Source organism: Pteropus medius, unplaced genomic scaffold, assembly GCF_902729225.1.
Source record: "Pteropus medius unplaced genomic scaffold, Ma_sr-lr_union100, whole genome shotgun sequence".
Lineage (NCBI taxonomy): Eukaryota > Metazoa > Chordata > Mammalia > Chiroptera > Pteropodidae > Pteropus > Pteropus medius.
The window spans coordinates 28190150-28213262 of NW_024352787.1; the positions used below are offsets into that span (position 1 = coordinate 28190150).

General features: G+C 40.8%; 1 protein-coding gene and 1 pseudogene across 1 annotated transcript; one reads left to right on the forward strand and one right to left on the reverse strand.

The window, feature by feature from the left end:
* Positions 1–594: 594 nt before the first annotated feature.
* PRKRIP1 (PRKR interacting protein 1) lies at positions 595–21375 on the reverse strand. Its single transcript, XM_039849196.1, has 6 exons — positions 21212–21375; positions 20405–20483; positions 19526–19626; positions 15150–15235; positions 13402–13469; positions 595–1853 (listed from the first exon to the last, which is right to left on the reverse strand). Exons 1-6 carry the CDS (start codon positions 21335–21337, stop codon positions 1753–1755), a joined length of 561 nt encoding a protein of 186 aa, XP_039705130.1. The 5' UTR covers positions 21338–21375; the 3' UTR covers positions 595–1752.
* On the forward strand, positions 9477–9595 carry LOC120592057 (uncharacterized; annotated as a pseudogene).
* Positions 21376–23113: the final 1738 nt, after the last annotated feature.

A 23113-nucleotide genomic window follows, 5' to 3' on the forward strand; every position in this document is an offset into this window, starting at 1 on the left:
TCATTACGTAATGATTCTCTCCTTGCCATGGCTTTTTTGAGGGGGGGCGGTCCTCTCAGTATCACCCGCTCCCTTCTCACTGATGACATCTAATTGTTCCCCTTTCTCAAACAATACCCTGAAGAAGACTGAGTTATTCAACCAAGGTACTGATGACACCTTAAAAACTGTCAGAAACTGCTACAGGACGTTTCCTACCTAAATATCATCTTCTAAAATGCAGTAAAGGTATAAAACATAAACACCCTGCCTGGTATCCTATTTGTTTAGTCTTCACCCACCCACAATTGCCCAACTAAGCTCTTGGTCAGGTGCATCGGGCAGAGGCAGGAAGTGACTTGCCCAAAGTTTCCTGTCTCATCAGAGGCAGAATCAGGGCTCAAATCCAAGTCTTTGGGCTTGGAACTCTGGCATCCTCCAGTTTTCAGTGCAAGATAATACCATGAGATCCAAGATGAAGACTCAAAGCAAGAGTTGTGACACACATGGGGTGGGCGAGATAAGGAAACCAACCTTTGACCTCTGTCAAAGACAGAGGAACAAAAACCAAAACACAAACTGACCAACCAGTCCCTGACCGAAGAGAAACACAGGTTTCAAAATGTACAGCCAGGGTGTGTGCTCGTTTATTAGGGCTAACTTTCCATTTCAGCTTCCTGGGAAAGAAAAATTCCTGTGATGTGAACTGTGGAAAGGACAGATGTTACCACAGATGTTGCCTGGCTTGGGGAAGGGCCAAGGAAATCAATACTAGAAAAGTGAAAGAATAGTAAAATATTTCTTGGTTTTCCTTCACTCAAAACCAATTTCCTTAATTCTACCAAATTCCTTAAAAAGCACAAAATATCCCTAGAAACTTGGAATTGGAGATAAATAATCCAAAAAGTGAGCAAAGGCTCTAATTAGAAACTTTCTCTTTCCCTCTTGTTGTCTAGAGGGAAACCTCCTATTTTCTGTTTAGATCCCTTTTGACCCCAGGATGAAAACGCAGCTTTTGGGGAATGGGTACCCCACCCTCCCAGTTCAGTTAGGATTCCCTATGCCCGCTCAGCCCAGCTATTTGTATGAGCTTTGGGGAAAATAATTAGAGACTAGAAAAAGAAGCAGGTAGAGAATCCAGGCTGGATTCTAGTTATGTCCCACATCTCCCTTTGCACATGCCCAAGACTTCCTGAAACACACCTGTGTACTGGAAGCTGCTGGGCAGGCGCATGTGTTAAGGTGCAGTCCACACTACCAGCTGAAGGAAATGGAGGTCAGGAGCCCTGCAATGCGAGGCAGTCCCAGAACCAAAGCCACTTCCCTCAATGAGTCTAGAACAGACCCGTGTAACAGGCCCCATCCCGACTGCCTCATTTCACAGCCTTCCCTATAGCTTCAACATTGTACAAGTCCAAACAAAACCTAAAGTTTTTCTGTTTTTTACTAAATATTCCTTTCATAGAAACCAGCCCAAAACTCATCACAGTCCAATTGTGTGAGAACAGGCACCAGGACTAGAAGTTTATACATCTCCCCCATTTTAGCAGGAATATTAATGAACTCTGCTTGGCAGTGCCCTCCAGTGTCCAGGAGATGGTCCTCTCTGTCTCACAGGCTCCAAGTCCTGATGATAGGCAGGGCTCTGAGCAGTTAGGATGGCTTCCCACTTGCTTCTATCCAGTGAAGCCTTGAGAAAGAAAGCGAATTGAAACAGCCCCCTTTCCCCTTGGGTTACGTTGAGGGTTTTCTGAGGCCCTGGGGCCGACCCCGTCATCGCCCCATGATGAAGCTGGGCTCCTCCTCCTCCTCCTCCTCCGTTCCGGATGTCTCCTCAGAGCTACTGGATGGCTGCTCCTGGGACTGACTGGATCCTGTAAGCACACACCATTCAGATTAGAGATGAATGAGTTCACTCAGAGAATCAACGGGTGCTTTAGAAAAGGTGGAACACTGAGGAAACGTTAGAAACTGGTTGTTCCTGGATAGATAGTGAGGAGCCAGAGGAGGTCCTCACATGCATTGGTCCCCAATGCCACTCCTCAGGTATAAAGGATATGTCACAGAACTGATCTACCATTGTGGTGGGTGGATCTCATCCTTATGAAAAGGTCCAGCAGCACGCACGAGAGCCTGACACCCCATAAATCAAGCCACTGTTTTAATATGGTCTTCACCACCACCCTGGCAGGGCAACGTCCCCAGGCAGCTTTTTAACATTTGACACTGACAACAATGCTGCTGATGTATTGAGCTCTCACACCGCAGTCTGCAAAAGGATTTTTAAAAACTGTGCAGCAGAGAGCTCTGCCTACAACAAATATGCCAACTTCCTAGCTCTTCCCACAGACCTAGAAACCTTCTCCCGTCACTCCACGTGCAGCTCTGAATTCCAGTGTTTTCCCTGGCATGACTGCCCAGAACCCAAGGTGCCTCTGAGTTGGTCAAAAGCAGAGCAGAGAGACAACTTGTTCCCAACTCTTCCTCTTCCCTCTTCTTGGGAGTAGGGCAGTGAGTGAGAGCTAGAATGAGGTAGAGCCAGAGCCCACAGAGGCAGCACCAGTCCTCCAGCTCACAGTCGACCCCAGAAGGCCACTTGCAGGCCAAGTGGGCTCACCCGGGCCCTTCAAAGGGCCTCCTCCCCACAGATGTGCAGGAACTCCAGCACCCCCAGAGCCCAAAGGCACCCAGAGCGCTGCTCCTGCTGTCATCACAGGGTCAGACAAATAGCTTCAAGGCAGGAGGCCTTGGGGTGCTCAAGGCACAGTATAGAGAAAAATCGCCTTCACGCTCTAGAATGGGACACTAAAGAACACTATGCCAATGGGTTGAAATCACCTCTAAGACTTAATTTAATAAATTTAGGATATTCTTCCTTCTTCTCAACCTCATGCCAAAAAGAATGAGAAGTTTCAAAAGTACAGATGGTGAGCATATTTTAATAGCTAATAACTGTTACACTTAGTATGTGCCAGGCACTGTTCTAAGTCTTTACTGTATTGTTTAACTCTAACTTAGTCTATAAGTACTACTACCACATATCCATTTTACAGATGAGGAATAAAGCTCAGAGAGGTTAAGTAATTTGCTGGTAAGACGAGGACTGAGGATTCAAACCCAGACTATTTGACACATTATGCCTCTGCATTAAGTTTGACACATACAAAATAAATCTACAATATCTTATAGTAAGGAAGTGCTAAAAACAAACTAATAAACTAATATAAAAAACCCAAATAAACAACCCCCCCAAACAACACAACACACACACACCCCACAATGATGGGAGTATGTAAAAGGGATACAGGAGCCAAAGAAAGCATTCTCAATGATCAAGCTGGAACAATTTGAGCAACAAAATACAGTAGGACTGGATTAAACCTAAAGTATAAATATCCGTAAGTCCATACTCATATAAAAAAATAAAGAGGGGAGAAGAAATAAATCTCTTGTGCAGAAGAATTTAAAATAATTTATGTAGTTACTCCACCCTCATGGAGGGCCTGCATAACTCCCTACTCCTTAAATGTGGCTGCACATAGTGACTTCTTTCCAAAGAGTACAAGTGTGAGCTGGGGCAGAGGGGGCAGGGGCATGAGAGAGTAAATTTACAGTACAGAATCCTGATGAGCACAGTCTTAGGAAAGTGATCAAGGTCAACAACTATAGTGACAAGTTATCTTGAAGTATACAGCCTTGATTTGATAAGAATGGTATTTTATTTCTGTAATCTTCCTCTCAAAAATAAATAACTCCAGCCTAATCATGAGAAAAACATCTGATAAATCTCAGTTGGACATTCTATAGAACACCCTACCCTCAAAACTCTCAAGGTCATCAAAAACAAGCAAAGTCTGAAAACTGTCACAGATAACAAGAGCGTAAGGGGACATGATGATTAAACGTAATGTGATATCCTGTATGGGATTCCGGAACAAGACAAAAGCATTAGGTAAAGACTAAAGAACTGTGAAAAAAAGTATGGACTTTAGCTAATACATGTATCAATATTAGTTTATTATTGTGACAAATGAACCATATTAACTTTAGATGTTAATAGGGGAAAGAGGGTATATGGAATTCTTTGTTCTATACCATCTTTGCAATTTTTCTGTAAATCTAAAATCATTCTAAAAGTTTTTATTAAAAAAAAAGACACTGTCCTACCCTCATGGAACTAAGATGGAACTGAGATTACAGCTGAAGAGATAAGCATGTTATGAGATTTAGCAGATTCTGTAACCAAACCCTCTGGGAGCAAGGTGGATGAAAAAGCTAGATCAGCTAGGTTGGGGTGGGGAGGGAGGTTAGGAAAGGCTTTACAAAGAGAAAACATTCGAAGAGGAAGGTACAGGATGAGCAGATGTTCTCTATCAGATGGGGGTTCAGGTAGCATGAAAAAGAAAAGAGCACAGAGGCCTGGACATGCACAGCAAGACTGAAGAGTGACAGGGAGTGGCTAGACCAAACTGGCAGAGAGGAGACCAGAAAGGGCCAGACAGGGAGCACCAGGTATGCAGGGGCTGCTGACTAGGTTTTAAGCAGAATCATCCCGTACGTAAGCCCATAGCCAGTGGTGAGCAAATCCCGCCCTATTACTCACTCCCTTTAGCTCTATGGGTGCTGTCACTGCTTGGTACCTAAGGTCCCTCAATTGTAAAATGGGGATAACACAACTGCCTTTCACAGGGCTGTGATTATGTTACTTAATATCTGTAAAACATGTAGAACTGGGGGAACGTACATAATAAATGTACGTTCCAATCCAGCCTATGTTTTAAAAAGAGCTTTGGAGGCTATACATGGGTGGTGGGAATGCAAAGAGAGTAGAAGCTGCTACTGTGGTCCTGCCATATCTGGATCTATAATTTTGTAAGGTTTTTACTAAAGCCTTAGTTTTTACTAAGACCTTAACTTCCTCTGAAGTCATATTCTTATCCATGTGGAGAAATGAGTTTTAGAAGTCAGTTCTGACAAGGATATGGTAAAAGTGTACATCATTTGTATTTTATTGATAGCAATAAAAATTGGTACTACTTCTTTGGGAAGAAACTGGCAATAGATTTCAAGAACCATGAAATTTTTTTATACTCTGTGATCTAATCATTCCCACTGCTATAAATTTATCTTAAGTAAACACTCAGAAAGAAGAAAGGAGACAGGTACATAATATTCACTAAAGTGTCTTCTAAAGGAGACAAAAACTGGAACCAATCTAATATATAATGAAAAGGAAAGGGTTAAGTATATCACAGCACATCAACTGCTGAATATTATTAGTCACTGGAAAAATTATAAAGGACTGGAAATGTTTATAATGTTAAATAAACAATATGGAAAACTGTTCATACAGTAAGATTATAACTACATACAAATGACATGTGCATATGGAGAAAGACTAAAGGAAAATGGATAGAAAGGTGATCTATTTGAATATTTGAGTTTTCCCCACTGCTCTTATATACTACTGTTTATATATATAACATTTTAAAATCCAAGGATCTGAGATTTCATTCACAGATTATAGGAATACTAGGTAAAATGCCACTGAGTGAAGTTGAAAATGATATTAACTTTTATAACCAGATGAATGACCAGACTAGGAAATCTCTCCTTGTACTATGGAATTGCAAGGGCATGAGAAAATATTTGTGATACAATACTATGTGATAAAATTAGGACAACTATAAATGTGGCATTTATATAAATAGGTTTATATAAGGTATATTTAAAACTTGAAATAAGTCATTAAAATGTTAAAGTGATTATTTTTAGCAAAGATTATAATTTTATTTTTGACTTAATTTTCTGCATGTTCCAAAAATTTCTAAAATAATCATTATTTCCTTTATTCTCAAGATACGAAAGATATGGATAGTTTTCTAACATATATGAGAATTTTGGCATTGAAATAAACAGTCCAATCCAAAACATACTGAGTGCCTTCTGAACACCAGATAATCAGTTGAGATTAAGTTTTAATTGGGGGCAATTTTGTCTCCCTTCTCCACTAGGGAACATCTGGCGATGTCTGAAGACATTTTTGTATGTCAGTGACTGAGGGGAGGATGGGTGCTGCTGGTATCCAGCATCCAGAGGGCAGGATGCTGGTAAACAGGATATAGCCCCTCACAGGAAAGAATTACTTGGCCCAAAATTCAGTAGTGCTGAGGTTGAGAAACTGCTCTCAATGTACCTAGTAACAAATCGTCTTAAGGTCACCCTGTCTTTCTTTGGTAGGCAAGCCTATGTTAGGATAAGTAACAATGGTGTCAGAATACATCATTTTGGAAGTTCAAAGCTTCATAATAATCCAAACTGGCTTAATGCCATTCCATGGTGTCATTCAGACACAAGTCCCACACTGCATGGCTTCTTCTCTGAATACTGGACAAGCATGGGCAGCAAGCGGGGATATTTCCTCTCCTACAAACAGAATGGAACTCCTAGCCAGCTGCTCCTTAGTGCTTTTTTTTTTTTTTACTATTTTATTTTATTTTTTTATTAGTTTCAGTACAAGTATACAGTACATTGGTTAGACATTTATATAGTTTATATCCTTAGTGCTTTTTAGAAGGGCCAAAAAGCTTGGGTGATATCTCCAAGTCCATCAAGAACCCAGCAGTGCACAGAAGCCACCTTGAGGCACAAAGGAATATCACATTAGATTTTCATTCATTTCAAGTAGACAACTAGAAAATCTATTTTCTTTCGCAAAATGAAAAATAAGAAAGGAAACTGAGGTGAGGTAAAAGGCACACAAACCATTTTTATGACAATTATCCCTATATCATTCTTTACTTTGCTCATTCGGTAAGGAGGATATACAACCATGTATAATTACTAATCATTTTTTAATACACACAAGCACTAACTTCATAATTACGTGTAAGAGCAGGGCCCATGCACTGAACAATCATTTTCAAATTCGTTTGACTGAAGCCCGTAGCCCAGCAGCCCACATAGAAACTATGAGAAAATTTCACAAAATATTTATTCAGTCTGATGCACTATCTTCTAGTCTACTTTACTCATATTTGAAAAAAACAGTGACTGCAACCTCTAAAATGATTTCATGACCCAATGAGTATAAGATCACAACCCTCAGTTTGAAAAAAAACACTGCACTACTATAGTGTGACTCCATGATGTGACATGACCACAGACATATATTTTTTTTGATAGAATGAAGCTCAGAACAAGGGGAGATGCAGTGAGAGGGCACATGGGTGTTTTAAACAAGTTGAAGGATCTGGATGAAATCTACTTGCAAATACTAAAACCTGTTGCATGATCTCAATATTCTTTATAGCCTTAGGCAAATTAAGGGAAGGTGATTGAAAACTGAATGATCATATGCACCTAATGTCTCAAAGTGGTTACAAGAGGAAGATTTAAGAAATGTCAGTTCTGTGATGCTGTCACTTGTCACTTTCAATTCTAGAACCAATTACTAAAAAGTTATATATGGTTCCAAAGACCCAATACAGGTTCATTAAGTACAAACTCAGAGCAAACTAACCTCAGATTCTTATTCTGAAAGGATTCCTAGATTTACTGGTGAGGGTCCCTCCCCCACCCCTGCAAATATGGTATATCTTAATTACAGCTAGGGATTTAGCAGAGTTATCAAATTATAGAATTTTATTTTAGATCCAGAAAAAGCTTATCATTTTATAAGCTAAAAAAACAAAAAAAAATCTGCTCAAATACGAGAAGCCAGATGCTTGAGGTCAAGGTGAGCCAGAGTGAGAGCTAAGCCTAGAACTTATATCTACTATACTTAATCTATGACCTCAAATTACCTCTTAGTTTTATATGACACCTCTGTGGGCAAGATCAAACAAGAGTGAGTCTGGCTGACTCTTAACTGGAGAATAACTCCACTTAAAGAGTTTTAGTGAACATGTGAAGAGGTCTGTGTCAGCCTAGATGGAGCTCTCTAGTAGATAATTGAAGGATCTGGCCCCGGCTCAGTATGGCTCAACATTTTTACCAATGATGAAGGACATAAGTTTACCAAACCTGTCCGTGACAATACCAGAAAGGCATGGTAATACGCTGAATTACAGAATTCAAAAAGATTTTGGAAATCTGAATCCACAGAGCCACTAACACCAAGTTAAAAATGCAAAAAGAGTTAAATGCAAAGTCCTGTGTTTGGAATTCAGAAGAGCAAATAGAGCAGGGGTCCCCAACCCCTGGGCTGTGGACCGGTACCATTCTGTGGCCTCTTAGAAACAGCAGGAGGTGAGTGGCAGGTAAGTGAGCAAAGCTTCATCTCTATTTGCAGCCGCTCCTCAGCACTAGCATCACTGCCTCAGCTCCACCTCAGATCAGGCTGCTGAATGCAGCTGAAACAGAGCATTCGAGGAAAGATAGAGGAAGCACATTCAACCCCGTCTCCCTCCTGAACACAACTATAGAACCTGAATAGAATGCAGGATTCTGAAAAGTAAGCAGACTGGGGAAAAAGATCAGAATACAAAGTGCCACAGGAACAGTATTGAGTTTCCTGGTTTTTTCCCTCCACTATCCCCAATGGATTCAGGGTGATCCAATACCCAGAAGTGGAGACTGGGCACAGAAAGGCAGAGCTCCAAGAGAAACCCTTTGGTCCTGAAAGAGGACTCCTAATGCTCACAGTGAGGGAAGTTCTTGTATTTCTTCTCTTTTTTTCCATTTTCTCAAACCCAAGCTCTCAGGCAATCCTACTGGGGTCACGGTGGCAACAGCGACTACAGTAGCAAAAGGAGCTTACAGGCACAAAAACTTTCTCTCTGATCAAAAGGGCTACAGTTTTAAGATGGTTAGGCAAGCCCTTGTTGCTTTTCTTCTCTGTCCTCCCACTGCTCGGCCCTGGATGCAGGTGCAGTTGCATCAGTATGTGGCAGAGTGAGTAACTGAAGTCCCAGCTTTCTGGCTGGAGGTCTGAAAAGGGAAGACCAGAAACTATAGGGGAGATCAGGGAATGGAAAGAGATTAGAAGAGACACCACAGAGTTGTTTATAAATTCCTGGGCTCGCCCTGACAGTACATGCATGGATCTGGCCCTAATCATCATACTAAACTTTCTGAGAACCAAACTCATAGAACTAAACCCTGACTGGCCACTGGTTGGCACAGGCAAGACACTTCTGGAAAGCAAGGCAAAAGCTTTGAAAACTGAACTGACATTGGAGCCATAACTCACAGAAGGTTGGTCAGAACCTGTGTTCTGAACACAATCAAGTTGACTGCCTGCTAAAACAAATATCAACAAGACTGGAGCTTCATGATGTAATATTCAAAATGTCTATGAAGAATCAGGAAAATCTCAACTTGCATGGGAAAAGACAATCAACAAACACCAATGCTGAGATGACCCAGATGTTGGAATTACCAAATACTTTAAAGCAGCTATTTAAAAATTTTCCAGGGAGTAAGAGTGAACACTCTTGAAACAAGTGGATAGAAAACTGCAGCAAAGAAACAGAAAGTATAAAGAATCAAATGGAGTCTACAGCCATGCCACCCTGAACGTGCTCAATCTCATTTGATCTCGGAAGCTAAGCAGAGTTGGGCCTGGTTAGTACTTGGATGGGAGACCACCTTGGAATACCAGGTGCTGTAGGTGTTAGAAAAATAAATAAACATAAAGAATCAAATAGAGATTTTAGAACTTTCCTGAAAAACACAATAATTGAGATAAAAAATTCATTGGATAGGATCAAAAGCAGAATGGAGATGACATAAGAAAGACAGCTTGAAGTCAGATCAAAAGAAATTAGCCAATACAAACAAGAAACAAAAAAATGAAAAAACAAAAAACAAAAAGCAACAAAAAGCCCTCTCAAATTTGACAAAAGACATATGCCTACAGATTCTAGTAGCTCAGTGAACTCCAAACAGGATAACCCAAGGAAATCCACGTGCAGACATATTATAATCAAATTGCTGACATCTAAAGAGAAATTTTGAAAGCAGCCAGAGAAAAACAATGATAGAACAACTTGAACGACTACAGATTTTTCATCAGAAACCATGGAGGCCAGAGGAAGTGAACAGAATTTCTAAAGTGCTTACAGGAAAAAAATAAAATGCCAACTCAGAATTCTGCATCTAGTGAGAATATCCTTTAGGAACAAAGATGAAATAAAGATAGCTTCATATGAAGAAAAGCTAAGAAAATTCATAGCCAGCAGACCTGTTCTAACTGAATGACTAAAGGATATCAGAGGGAAGCCTGGAACATTAGGAACAATGGAAGAGCAACAGAAACAGTAACCATTCCAGACTATTATCCTCTTGAGATCTTTAAAACATATTTGATGATTGAAAACAAAAATAACAGCATTATATGATAGGGCTTTCAATGTATGTAGATGCAATACAGAAGGCAACTACAATGGGAAGGGTAAAGGAAGCTACGTGGTGACAAGTTTCTATATTCCAAGTGAAATGATTCTAACTAGACTATGAAAGTATGTGTGTACATAGTAATCTCTAGAGGAACAATTAAAAAGCTACAGAAAGGGATATATAGTTGACCTTTGAACAACACGGGTTTGAACTGCACAGGTCCACTTATATATGGATTTTTTTTTTTTCAGTAAGTATCCCTGGGTTTCCACATCTGCGGATTCAATTAACTGTGGATCAGAAACAGTATTTTTGATGCACGGTTGGGAATCCACACATGTGGAGGGCTAACTTAAGTTATATATACTCAGATTTTTGACTGCGGAAGCGGGCAGTGTCAGTGCCCCTAACCTCCATGTTGTTGAAGGGTCAACTATACTTAAAAACAAAATAGATAAATTAAAATGGAATAAAAATGCTCAAATAATCCAAAAGAAGGTAAGAAAGGGGAAACAGAAACAAAAACAGAACCAAAACCCAAATAAAATGGTAGTCCTAAACTCCAAACATGTCAGTAAAAACAGAGGTTTTCAGAACGGATAAAAACCACGACCTAAATATTTGATGTGAACAGAAAACATATTTCAAATATAGGTAGATTAAAAGGGCTGGAAGCACTTTCAGAATAGGAGAGTAAAGACCTCTAAAAATCTGCTCCTTAATAAAAGAATCAAGAACACTGAAATAATTAAAATCAACTTTTCCAGAACTCTGGAAATGTTCCCTGGATTGTTCAAGAAAAATGGCTGAATCTTGGTAAGAACAGCAAGCTTTGTCGTGTTTTAACTTACTCTATTCCCTACCTTCTCCCCCTAGATCTGAGCTAGCCTCCAAAACCAACAACCTCATAATCACATAGCTGTGAAAACTAGCAGCCTAGCAGCCACTAGAGGAGGTAAACTGTGTTGGGAGCTCCTCAGAAGTTTCATACACAGAGCTGTGTCTTTATTTGACCTGTCTGGCAGCTCTTTAGAAACTTCCACTCACAAGGCCTATCTTTATTCAAACCAACTCAGTGCAAAGTCTTTTCCCCAGAGTGCTTCTCAAAACCAATCAGTGGCAACTGTTTAATATCACAGAAGCCGTTCATGAAACTGACCAAAAGCTTAAGAGGAAAAGGTGGGAATCTAGAAGCAGAGCTGTGCACATGTCTAAGACAGACCAGTGATGGCCCTAAATCTTACCTACGGCTGACCTTGAGGTTCTGTGCAAGAAGGAAATGAAGGCTAATGCAAAATTGTAAACTGCCTGACAGAATGTTGAAACTGTGCTCTAAGACACATAGAGAACTAACTCCCTTGGCAAAGACTGGAAGACTTACTGGCATTAAAGGAAATCTCTATTCATCAAGTGGCCACTAAGCTAACCAAGCAGAGACTTTGGTGGTCACAAACAACAAATACAGGCTTTACAGAATTAGTTCAGAAGAGTCACTAAACACATAAATAGCGACAATGACAACAAGCAACAGTCTGGGGAAGGAGGGTCAAATTACCTAGAGGGAAGGAGATCTTTCTATTTCCCAATACAATGGTATATTTGGTCTAAGTTACAGTATCTCCTTCAGCAAAACATGAGACTAACTCTAAGCCTCCAGCCATTGGACCAAGTAGTTCCATGTTCTTTTGTGTGAGTGTGCATATGGAGGGTAGGGCAGGGAAAGTAATGAGGCAGTTTATTTGAGGGATGAGGTCCTAGCAATCACATTTTGGCACTGTAATTTCTTCTAGGAAATGATGGGAAATAGTAAAAAGTCATGCCATATATAGTGTCTCGCACAGTACGTTTACAACTCATAAGGAAATTGGTCCCGGAAGGGACCAATCATGTTTCAGTATGTCAGTCAAAGTCTGATTTTCTCTTAAAACCAAAAATCACAATTGTCCAACCAGGAATCATGCCTAATCAATCAGAGAACAGCCACGGATTCAGTAATGTAATGGAGAATTGCCATTTTTTGGTCTCTTAGTATCCTTGGTCCTTCCTATCTGGGGCCCCTCTCTCCCTGATTCTCAGACCGAGGGCTTCCAGGGGAGTGGCTAGTACCTCTGGCCTTGTGATAGGTTCAGAGGTGGCCAAGACTGGCTGGCAGCACTGGGGGATGCTGACATATTACTCACCCCTTATTCTTGTTAACGAAACCCCAACTCTGTCTAGGGTGGCAATGCACCCAGCTCCCAGAGATGAATCACGATAGGTTAAAGATGGTCATGACAATTCTGTTTTCTATTCATCTAGCATGACAGCAAAGGATGGCAAAGTGACCTAGTATTGACCAGTGGGACATAAGGTAACATCTGCTGGGAATTTCTGGGGGATGTTTGACTCTTCAGTTACCAAAAGACCAGACAAGTACCACTTCTTTCCCCTCTTCTTCCTGCTTTAACATAGGTATGATACCAGGAGCTGCAGCAACCATATCATGCTCACAGGATAAAGGCCCTACAGAACTGACACTACTGAACTGCTGAACATACCAGGCTGCCACCTACCACCAGATTTCTTGTTATGTGAGAAGACTGAACTCCTCTTTGTTTAAGTACTGCTAGTTGAGTTTTCTGTTTCTTATAGCCAAAAGCATTTTTAACTGACTTGCCAAGTGACTCAACCAGACACTTTTGCTAGGGACATCCTCCCAGTCTTTCCTACTGCACAAGAATGAGGCAGGGTACAGCCCCAGGAACCTTAAAACCACAGGGAGGACATAAGCCTGCCTGAGGACAGGGAGCCAGGGAACAGAGGAAGACAGTGAAGGCAACAACAACACTAAGCTCCTTTACTGGCCATGCCTGAAGGAAGGTCTGTCCTGAACTTAATGTGAGCCAGTATCTTTCTTTCTTGCCTACTCCAGTTTGGCTTTCTGACACCTGCAAGTAAATGAGTCTAACTAATAGAAAGAAGCCCTCATCTCTTCACTGGCCAGCCAACCATCTCCAAAATCTAAATTTCATTCTTGACAGGGTCAGTTTCTGTGATCAGCACTGAAAAAGATCACAACCAAGAAAAGTGGGTACCACTTACCTTCTTTTTGTTTCTTCTGTTCAAGTTTCATCTTCTTTGCCAGTAATTTCTTCTCTTTTAACTTCTGGCTACAAATATAATATATTAATTCTTTAGCTACCTTATTGTATACTTTAGAAAATAAACATCTACATATAAGATCTTTGAAGACTTTGTAATTACAAACACTACAATAATAAAATGAAAGAGATTTTCTTATAATTCTGCTACTGCAACATCATTATCAATCTACTTTATGAATCAAAATAAAATCCTGAAGTGATTAAAGCAACCTCAGAAATACTGGAGATGCTTTTTCATTCCAAGATTTTAGGAACTATTTTTAGAATCCTGCTCAGCTCTCTAAAAGCTGGGAGTATAAATGAGAAAAGGGTTCTATGGAAAGTAACCTTATAGAGTGGTCTGATCGCAAATTCTTAACTGGGAATTTATTATGGTGGGTAGTCACACCCAGGCATATAACTTCTTCAGTTAAAGGTTTACTTTTGCCTTAAGCAAGCCCTGTCTATTGTTTCTGTGCATCTAGGTTAACACACCTTTGAAATGCCTCTTTTCATAAGTAACCACCCTCAAGAGAGCACAAAATTTTAATTATCCTGTAATCCAGCTGCTGCCTTGCTCTCTCCCACCTTCATGTAATCAAGGTTCCTTACTTCCCTCCTTAATTTCAAATGCATAAAAGAAGCTGCAAACTGCCATTCTGGGGGAGTATTTAGAATCTTGCTTCCTGGCAACTGCCATCAGTTTGGCTCAAATAAATTCTTATAAAAATTCTCTACAGGTTTGTTTGGGTTTTTTTTTTATGCCAAAAGAGCATTTATTAAAACATACACACATACAGCCTATATTCCTGTGTATTCATTTAGGGAGGTCACAGACCCTAATTTAAGGAAGAAGCTAAACAAGAAATTTGCTTACAGTACCTAATTAAACTGAGGCAGGATAGTTAGCTTAGGGAAGTTATTCCTCCCCTCCAGGATGTGGTTCTGGAATTTTTCTTCAGTCGCTTACTCAGTCCTCTCCCTGTGGCTCTGGAATGTCTCCCCTTGTCCCTTACTCAGCCCTCTCTGTTTTGATTTCAAGCATGAGACTCCAGCATGAGAAACAAGCCAAGGCCAGGAGACTGATAGATGGCCTTGGGCATCTTCTCTCCTCCAGGTGGTATGAGAAACAAGCCAATCAAACAAGACAGATGGATAGTCTTGGGACAACCCCACCCCTAAGAAAACAGAAGCCTGTAATTCCAGGGCAGACTCTCTCTCTGAGCTTCCTGCACTTTACTTGTATGTACTTTTGCCTTACAAAAACTTGCACTTTCCAGTTTGCTGTTTGTCATGTCCTTGAATTCTTTCTCACGGCATAAAACAAGAACCTAATCACTAGAGCTCTGGAGTGAGGGTCCCTCTTTGGACTCCCACCCTGTCAAGCTGTCCGACATCAAGACCAGATCTTAAAACACAGATGTGAAGAAGACACAGAAATCCATGCGATCACCACAAAGTGCTGACTTCCGAGCTCTAGAGAATTTGTATTGAGCTATGGGAAAAGCACAATAAGTGACTTGATCTCTCACCAGGTACTGGAAGAAAAGCTAGGTACTGGATTGCTCCACAGTGGGTCGTAGCACCCAAGACCTCAACAGGTTAAACAGGTGAACTTTTGACTACAAGGACTCATTCACCAACCATCTACTTTCCCATTTCCTGCCCTTAAGTCTCATTAGTTATGGGATGCCACAAAGCCCTTACCGCTTTTTTCGACGCTTTGCAGTCTGCTCCTCTGCAGCAATTTTATTCCTTTCCAGTCTCTTCTGAAACTCTACATCCAATTTTTGCTGCAAAAAAACACACATCATTTAGACACACTCTGGGCTGGGTCTGAGAGCTGTAGAATTCACACCAGTTGGGGGTGCTACAGGCACATCTTGGTCTCTGGGGCAGGAATCAGTATATGGCTCTCTGAAGGCAAAGTAAGTCTTCCAGTTCATTAAGATACCACTCACACGCAACAAAATGTTAAGAGAAAGTACCAGAGGGAGCATATTGTATTCCTGGAGGGCAGGGGCAGCAGTATCAGCTGTTTAGCCAGGGCCTTAGGGTGATACTGTGACTTATAATAAAAAAAATATATTTGGTCTTCACTTACTGTTTCTGGCACATAGCTTCTAAAACTCATAAATTTCCTATATTAGAGCCACTGGGATACCTTTTATTATATTTTGTTCCTAGAGCTTGAGATAAAGGTGCAATAAGTGTCTTTTGTTATCCATAACAAGCCCTTTTTAACCATAAGAGCTTATGTTAATGAGTAGCTTTTAGAAAGCTCTAAGGGAAAGCTGATTGCCAGGGGACTTTTAGCTCCACCTCCTGACTTCCAGGGAGGCAAGGGGCTGGTGGCTGATCCAATCACCAAAGAGCAATGATTTAATCAACCATGCCCGCATAATGAAGCCTCCAAAACCCTGAAACGATGGGCTTTGGAAAGCCACCAGGTTAGTGAACATGTGAAGGTGCTGGGAGAGGGCATGGAAGCTCCTTACCCTTTCTTCCATCTGGCTGTTCTGAGTTATATCCTTTTGTAACAGACTGGAAATCTAGTAAATAAGATGTTTTCCTGAGTTCTGTGAGCTTCTCTAAGCAAATTAAAACTCAAGGAAGAAGTAGTGGGAAACCTCTGATTTACAGCCAGTTGGTAAGAAGTACAGATGACAATTTGGACTGGTGACTGGACTTTTAATGGGGAAAGGACGCAGTTTTGTGGGACTGAGCCCTTTATCAGCAGGATCTGAAGCTAATTTCAGATAGTGGCAGAATTGGGTTAAACTGTAGGACCTTCAGTTGGTGTCACAAAATTTCTTGGTGTGGGAAAATCCTCATGTATTTGGTGATCAGACATGTCAGAAGTGTAGTAGAGTACTGAGAGGAGACAAGAGTGTGTTTTTTGTTTACAGTGACAGGAACTCATCAGATAGAATGGCTTCTGGCTGGAACCGTCAAATTTTCAAGTCCAAACTTAATACAGTTTATCACGACTGATTCTAAAGCAATTTAACACATACTGCCATCGCCTGCTACTAAACACATGCACACATGCGCGCGCGCGCGCACACACACACACACACACACACACACACGTGTATATAGGTATACGTGAGTGTACACACCCAGACCTACCCACCCATTTCTTGTATTCTTCCTAGCAGCTCTCAGTTTCTAAACCTGTTTCATCTTTAAAATAGGCAAAATAACAATTCCTCTCTCCCAGAGTCTTTAGGAAGAATAATGAAATGTGATAACCTACAGAGAAGCATTTATATACTACAAAGACATCTACTGATAAAAAGAGTAATCTCTATTTCTTTTAATCACAGCCATAAAGGTCAATGGGCAAAAAAGGAGCCAAGCAGAGAAGAGGTGGCAACACCTTTGCTGGTCTGTACTGCCATGTCTGTGTGGATTTGCTTCAAGTGACAAAGGAACTCTCTGAGAGCAGAAATCATGAAATAAAACAGAAAGGTCTCCTTTCAAGAAGAAAATCAGCTTTAATTAGAGGACAACTGAAAGCAAATGACTTAAAAAGCTAAAAGCACTTGGTTTGATCAGAAGCTGAGCTGTAAATGTCTTTCCCTGTGCTACTGAAGCAGCTGCATTTATCAAGTGAACTAAACAGAGCCCTCACTGGCTGCTGACCCTGGCTGCTGCAAGGACGCAAGTCAGGTTTGCTGTCAGAGGTCACTGTGAAAGGTGAGGATTCTCTTGTCTCTCTTTTTTCTTTTAACCTCAGAGCCTATCTTTCACAATATGAAATAACAACTTTTTTGTCTGCATGGTTTCAAGGTTCGTAAAAAATTTCCTGTATTTTCTCTAGGTCTTTAATCAATATGTAAAAACTTCAGACTAACTGATGGTATTTGAGACAACAGCCTGCTCTACTTCTTTCCTCCCCTCCAAAGTAGTTTAAAAATAGTGTTTCCAATAGTTTCTACATACAGAGTTTTGTTTATTCCTGATAGTGGCAAACCCATCACAGTGACCTGGTATAGCTGTGTGACAAACTATCTAAACCTTCCCACTAGAATTAAGAATGTTCTAACCAGGGGATGGCAGTAGCTGGAGAAGAACCAGTAACATCCGGGGGCAAAGAAAGGCTGTAGGACAAGCAAAACCAGATGAAAACCACCACAACGATCATCCCAAAATCATAAAGCTATTTTCTAAACTCAATTTTGGCCATTCCAAACTATTTTTACACATTTTCTTCTGTATCTTGTCTGTTTCTTTGGTTTAATATTTTCCCTAGTGTCTTACACTGAAAAATTTCAAACACAGAAAAGTTGAAAGAAATATAGTGTATATATCCACCACTTAGATGCTACAATTGACATTTTGTTACTTGCTTTATCACATACCTACCTACCTATTTTTCTATCCATCAATCCATCTTATTTTTTGATGCATTTCAAAATAAGCTGCAGTCAAGACATTTTACTTCTAAAGATTTAAGCATACATATCATTAACTAAATTTTAACATTTGTTTACGGGTTTTTTTTTTTTTTCATTTAAGGTAATACTTGCATTCAACAAAATGCCCAAATCTTGAGTGTACAATTTGATCATTCCAGGAAGTTCTCTTATACCACTTCCCAGTTAATCCCTTATTCAACTCTCAGAGGCAACCACTGTTCTGATTGTTTTTCCACATAGACTGGTTTTTTTCTCCACATAGTTTCCATATAAATGGAATTATACAATATGGGCTCTTTTTGCAAGACTTCTTTCACTTAGCACAATGTTTTTAAGAATTGTTCATGTTGTTGCATGTACCATTAGTCTGTTTCTTTTTTATTGCTAAGTATTATTCTATATTTATGAATGTTTAATTTTTAAAAGTATTTTATTTCCTTTACGTAGGAAGAATTCTACAGAGTTTGATATTTTAAAATCAAATTATTGGAAAATCAATAAATTCTTTCATGAAAAGCAGACAAATATCATTTTAAAGTATCTGACTCTCAAAAATTACAAATGTAGTCCATGAAACAATAGGAATTATGGTCAGACTGAGGAAAATGACCTTTCTAGTGCACACTGCAAGATTAAGAACAAGGGTACTCTCTCATACACAGGGTTAGGAGAAATCAGATTTGGAAAAGCCCGAAGAACTAGCCAAATAATAATCGATTTTTATTAATAGCAAGGTGGGCAAATATAGGAGCACTAAACAAAAGTCAGTATTTTTTTTCTGCTTCTCATTAATAGCAAAAAATAAAAGAGGACCACCTCGTACCACTGCAATCAAAATACTTAAAATATCTTTGAACAAATGTGGTGAGATACATGCAAAATCTCCATAAATCATCATTGAAAGACATGAAAAGATTCAAACAAATAAAAAAAAAGTAAGTTTCTAAGAAGGATTGACTAAACAGTATAACGTCCATTCTTATTCAAGTTAAGTTACAGGTTTGACTCAATGCTGGTAAAAAATCTAACAAGATTTTAGTGTGGATAAAATAAAAAATCCAACAAGATTTTGGTGTGGATTAAATAATTCCAAAATTTAATTTAAAAAATAAAACAAGTGATATGTCCAAATGAGTATTTTTAAATAGGAGAGAGATTTCTGGCTCTTCTAGTCAAGTAACAGAAAGCTTAACAGTCCTTACAGTGTAATTTCTAAAGCAATGCTTGATTCTTAATCAATTACTATTGACTAATAACAATGCCAGCCTTCAAGCTAGAAAACTCAAAGAAAACACATGAAAACAACTATTCAAAACAGACACACAGATAACTAGAATTATAGGCGTTTGGCCAAAAAGAGAGAATAGAGAAATAAGTGGTGTGAGAAATTCATTTCATGGCAAATGGCCTGGAGGGGAGGGGAGACTATGCCCTTCTACAGACATGAAGTCTCCCTACCCTCATTCATCTCCTAGTGTGATTATCTTGTTGTGCTGAGGCTGACCTAGGAGTAACCTGGACTCTACTTGATATGTTTCCAGTGCTAACTTTAAAAGCAACAACGAGGTGTATCTACTCTTCTTCATATGCTTTTTTCTAAAAGTTGTAAATGCACGTTGCCTGAACCCAAGGGCTCAGCCAGCCTCCTTGCTCACTGACCTTCTCAGCCATGGCGTCCATGTAGTCCTGTCGTTGGTACTCTCTGCGGCGCAGATGCCTATATACATGGAACTCTCCACTTCCAGCCCCTGCACTTGAACCTATAGCCAGGACAGTTCAGAATTCTTGATGAACTCCAGTTATCAACAGAGGCTACCCTTAATTAGAAATGACCAAAGAAAGAAACTGAAGTAATGGAAGGGACCATGCCTTTCCTATTACCCAGAATTACCCCAGAATCTAGCATAGTGCCTAGCACAATGTAGGCACTATTAAATATTTGTTGCATGAATGTTGGATGTGATGTCACTAAAAATTCTATTCAGTGACCGGAACCTAGAAGAAAGCCTATGACCTTTCCCTCTCAAAAGATGATTTCATATTTGACATGCTAAATTTCTACTGAGCTGAAAAGATGCCCATGATATGTTAAGTTAAAAAAGCTGATTACCAAATAGTATGTGTAGAACAATTATATTTTTGTAAGAACATTTTTGCTTATGCATGACTGGTTTTGGCTATAAAGAGGTTTGGATGCTATATCACAATGTTACAAGTGAAATGATGAAATTACAGGTGGTCCAAACATTTTCATACCTGTATTATTTATTTTTCTTTATAATTAATATCTGTTAATTTACAACCCAAAATAATAAAACTATTTCCATTTAGAAAAAAATATGAGGCATTATTAAAAACAACGCAGAAGAAAATTCTCTAAAGCCAAACCACAAGCTCTTCGTTTTGAGAGAATACTGGACAAGCGAACATTTTTTTTCCTATTAGAGATCTAATTAATATATACTAACTGCAGGGTCTTTATATCTACACTTCAAAAATTATAGTTACATACACACACACTTTCCCATAAGACATTACCCATTACATCTCGGACAAATTCTGGGGGAGGTCGAGGTGCCCATTCATTCATTTTTTCTGGAATTGGAACTGCTTTGTCCTGAAACGTTTAAACAGGAAAGCGTTTGTAAGTGTAAATCTGGTGACAAAGTCCTATATCTTATAACCAAAGAATTTTAACTAGACTAGTGAAGTAAAACAAGTAAAGCTGCTTTGCTCTTTAGATTCAAAGCTAATTTTATCTTCTTTCCTCTGTCTTAGCTTTACTTCATCCTGTATACTTTGGGGTCTACCACAGCCCACGGCTTTGCCAAGGCTACACCTAACTTTCAAGAGAAAAACTCAGAAACCTAAGTCGTCATTTATGGCTGGAAACTCCAACTTTAACGCTACTACACGAGGAGAATCACCCCTTTCTTGTCAAATTCATATTCAATAGTTTTTATGACCAAGGGTACCGAGGCCTGGACGGGGGAGTGACTTGCCCCAGTGCTTCTCTAACAATAGTGCAGTTTAGAAGAAAATTACCCGTGTGCTAATTCGCGGGTCCTATCTTTCCAGTCTAACGCTTCTGTTCACAAAAGTTAAACTGGAAAAACTCTTAAGAGAATGGAAGCCGCTCCACAGCGCCCTCATCCTGGCTAGGCTCTAAGTGAAGAGCAAAAGAAAGCTGACTCTGGGACAGCCTACTTCTTCCTAAGGACTGGCGCTGGGGTTTGGGTACTCAGTTTCTGAGTTTGGAGGCGGAGGAGGTGGGCCCGGGGGCTCGTAGAGGCGCCGGAACAGAAGGGACTCAGGAAGGACAGTAGAGCCCGCGCCTTGTCTCACCGGGTTCTTCATGAGCCGCTCCAGCTTGAGCTTCTGCTCCTCCGCCGCATTCTTGGGGATGACGAGCGCTTGTGGCTCTTTCTTGGGCCTTGGCGGTCGCAAGGAAGACGCAGCGGAGCTCGCCATAACAACTTTCTCCTTCCTCGGCGCGCACGTATGACGACAGAGCGGCGCGCCCGCGACGCAAGCGCAGTCTCCCCGCTGGGCGGGGCTGGGATGGAATCGCAAGCTGAAAGCAGGCTGTCGAATATTAACGAGGCCGGATGACTTATTTTGATCAGAGCTGTTGATTTCATTTTCTGTTTCTGGGCAAATCCCGGTCCACGGCCCTGGGTGAGGGGTGCCACTGCATGGCCGAGGGTCCGGCCCTAGCCGACCTCCAGTCAAGTGCGCTTCGTGGCTCTGCCCGCAGCCCTGCTTAAGGCTCTCAGCCCCCTTCCCCTGCGCCGGGCCTTTGTCTTGACAGTTACTTGGGTCTGGTCAATTCTCCTATATTTCTGACAATATATTTAAGGTAGCTCAAATAGTCGTGAGCTCCCTGAGGGCTGGGGCCGTATCTCTTTTGTTCACCTCGAATTACTCCGCACCTGGCACCCCGCAAATATACCTCAGCTGAGTCAGCTGAGTGAATGAGCCTTTCTTACGGGAAAGAGAAAAGCTGCCCCTCACATCTTGGAGCTGGCCTGGCACTCAGCTAGGCCTTGGTGTTCTCCTGTTGGACATAAACAATTTCCCAGAACACCAACATCACATGAGGCCATGATGGAACTAAACATAAGACCACACTGTAATGTTTTAACTCATAAGAACAAGAATATCTTTGGAATCAGAAAAAGACTAAACATGTTCCCTGTTCTGGCTAATATGAGTAACTACTGCTTCTTAACAGCATTGGCCTCGATTCATTTCTCCTACTTTAAATATTTAAGACATCCAATCATAGAATTGTCTCTGCTTCCTGACAGCATCTAATCCAGAGTAGAAGCCCGCATACTTACACCCTCTCCCAAATCACTTAACCCAAGCCTAAATCCTATAATATGTCCTCTTTAACACCGTCTTGCGGAAGTTAAATGCAGTTTTCTTCCTAGAAAGAGGTAATAAATCCAAATTGTTCAGGTGCTGGTATGCTCTTGGTAGACTTCATAATTATTTCTTGTTTATCATTTGTTGCCCTCCAGAGAGTAGTTCTATCTTGTTCACTGCTGCATTTCCAGTGTGGTGGGCAAGGCCTGGCTCACAGCAAGGCACTCAAATTTTTGCTGGATGACAGTGGGATCTTGAGATCAGCCACCTCAGAAACTACTGCTGCTGCTACCTGTTTAGCCTATTCAGCCCAGGACAGCTCTCCCACTGAGTGTCGAGGGGTTGGACAGGTGACCCCTGTGACAGGATGCTGTGTTAGCACTCCCGGGCCATTCTTGCTACTTGATAGTCGGTGGTTTTCCAGGGGCCAAGAGTGATGAATTAGAGAAAGTCTTTGCGTGGCCCATGTCTATCACTGGAACCTAGGAAGGGCTTGGCCTGGGTGTGGTCAGGGACACTAGACCCTACATCACACACACCCAGGCACTTTACTTTTCCCCAAATACGCCACAAGTAAAAGACTTTACCTGGAGTGTTGTTTCCTCCCTGGAGAACTCCCACACACCCTTCTTAGCTTGGTTTACGTGCTACTAACTCCATGAAACCTTCTCCGACTGCCACCAGCCCTCTCTTCCAGGCAGAAAGTTACTTCCTTCTTGGTGCTCCCTGTGCTCTGGGTCCCGATGGCTGGTGTGTGGTAGTTACCACAGCATGTCCTCACCATTCTGCCTACCCACAAATCTGGAAGGAGGGCTGAGCCAGAATACCAGCTTCCAATCCTGGCCTAGAGTGGTACTTCCAGAATGCTTGTGGAAC

Excerpts from the sequence above, each read along its gene's own strand:
- PRKRIP1 (XM_039849196.1), bottom strand. The coding sequence starts at position 21,337 with ATGGCGAGCTCCGCTGCGTCTTCCTTGCGACCGCCAAGGCCCAAGAAA. Across the intron at positions 15,236-19,525 it reads TGGACGCCATGGCTGAGAAG|CAAAAATTGGATGTAGAGTT; the intron begins GTCAGTGAGCAA and ends GTTTTTTTGCAG. Across the intron at positions 13,470-15,149 it reads GCAAAGCGTCGAAAAAAGCG|CCAGAAGTTAAAAGAGAAGA; the intron begins GTAAGGGCTTTG and ends TTATATTTGTAG.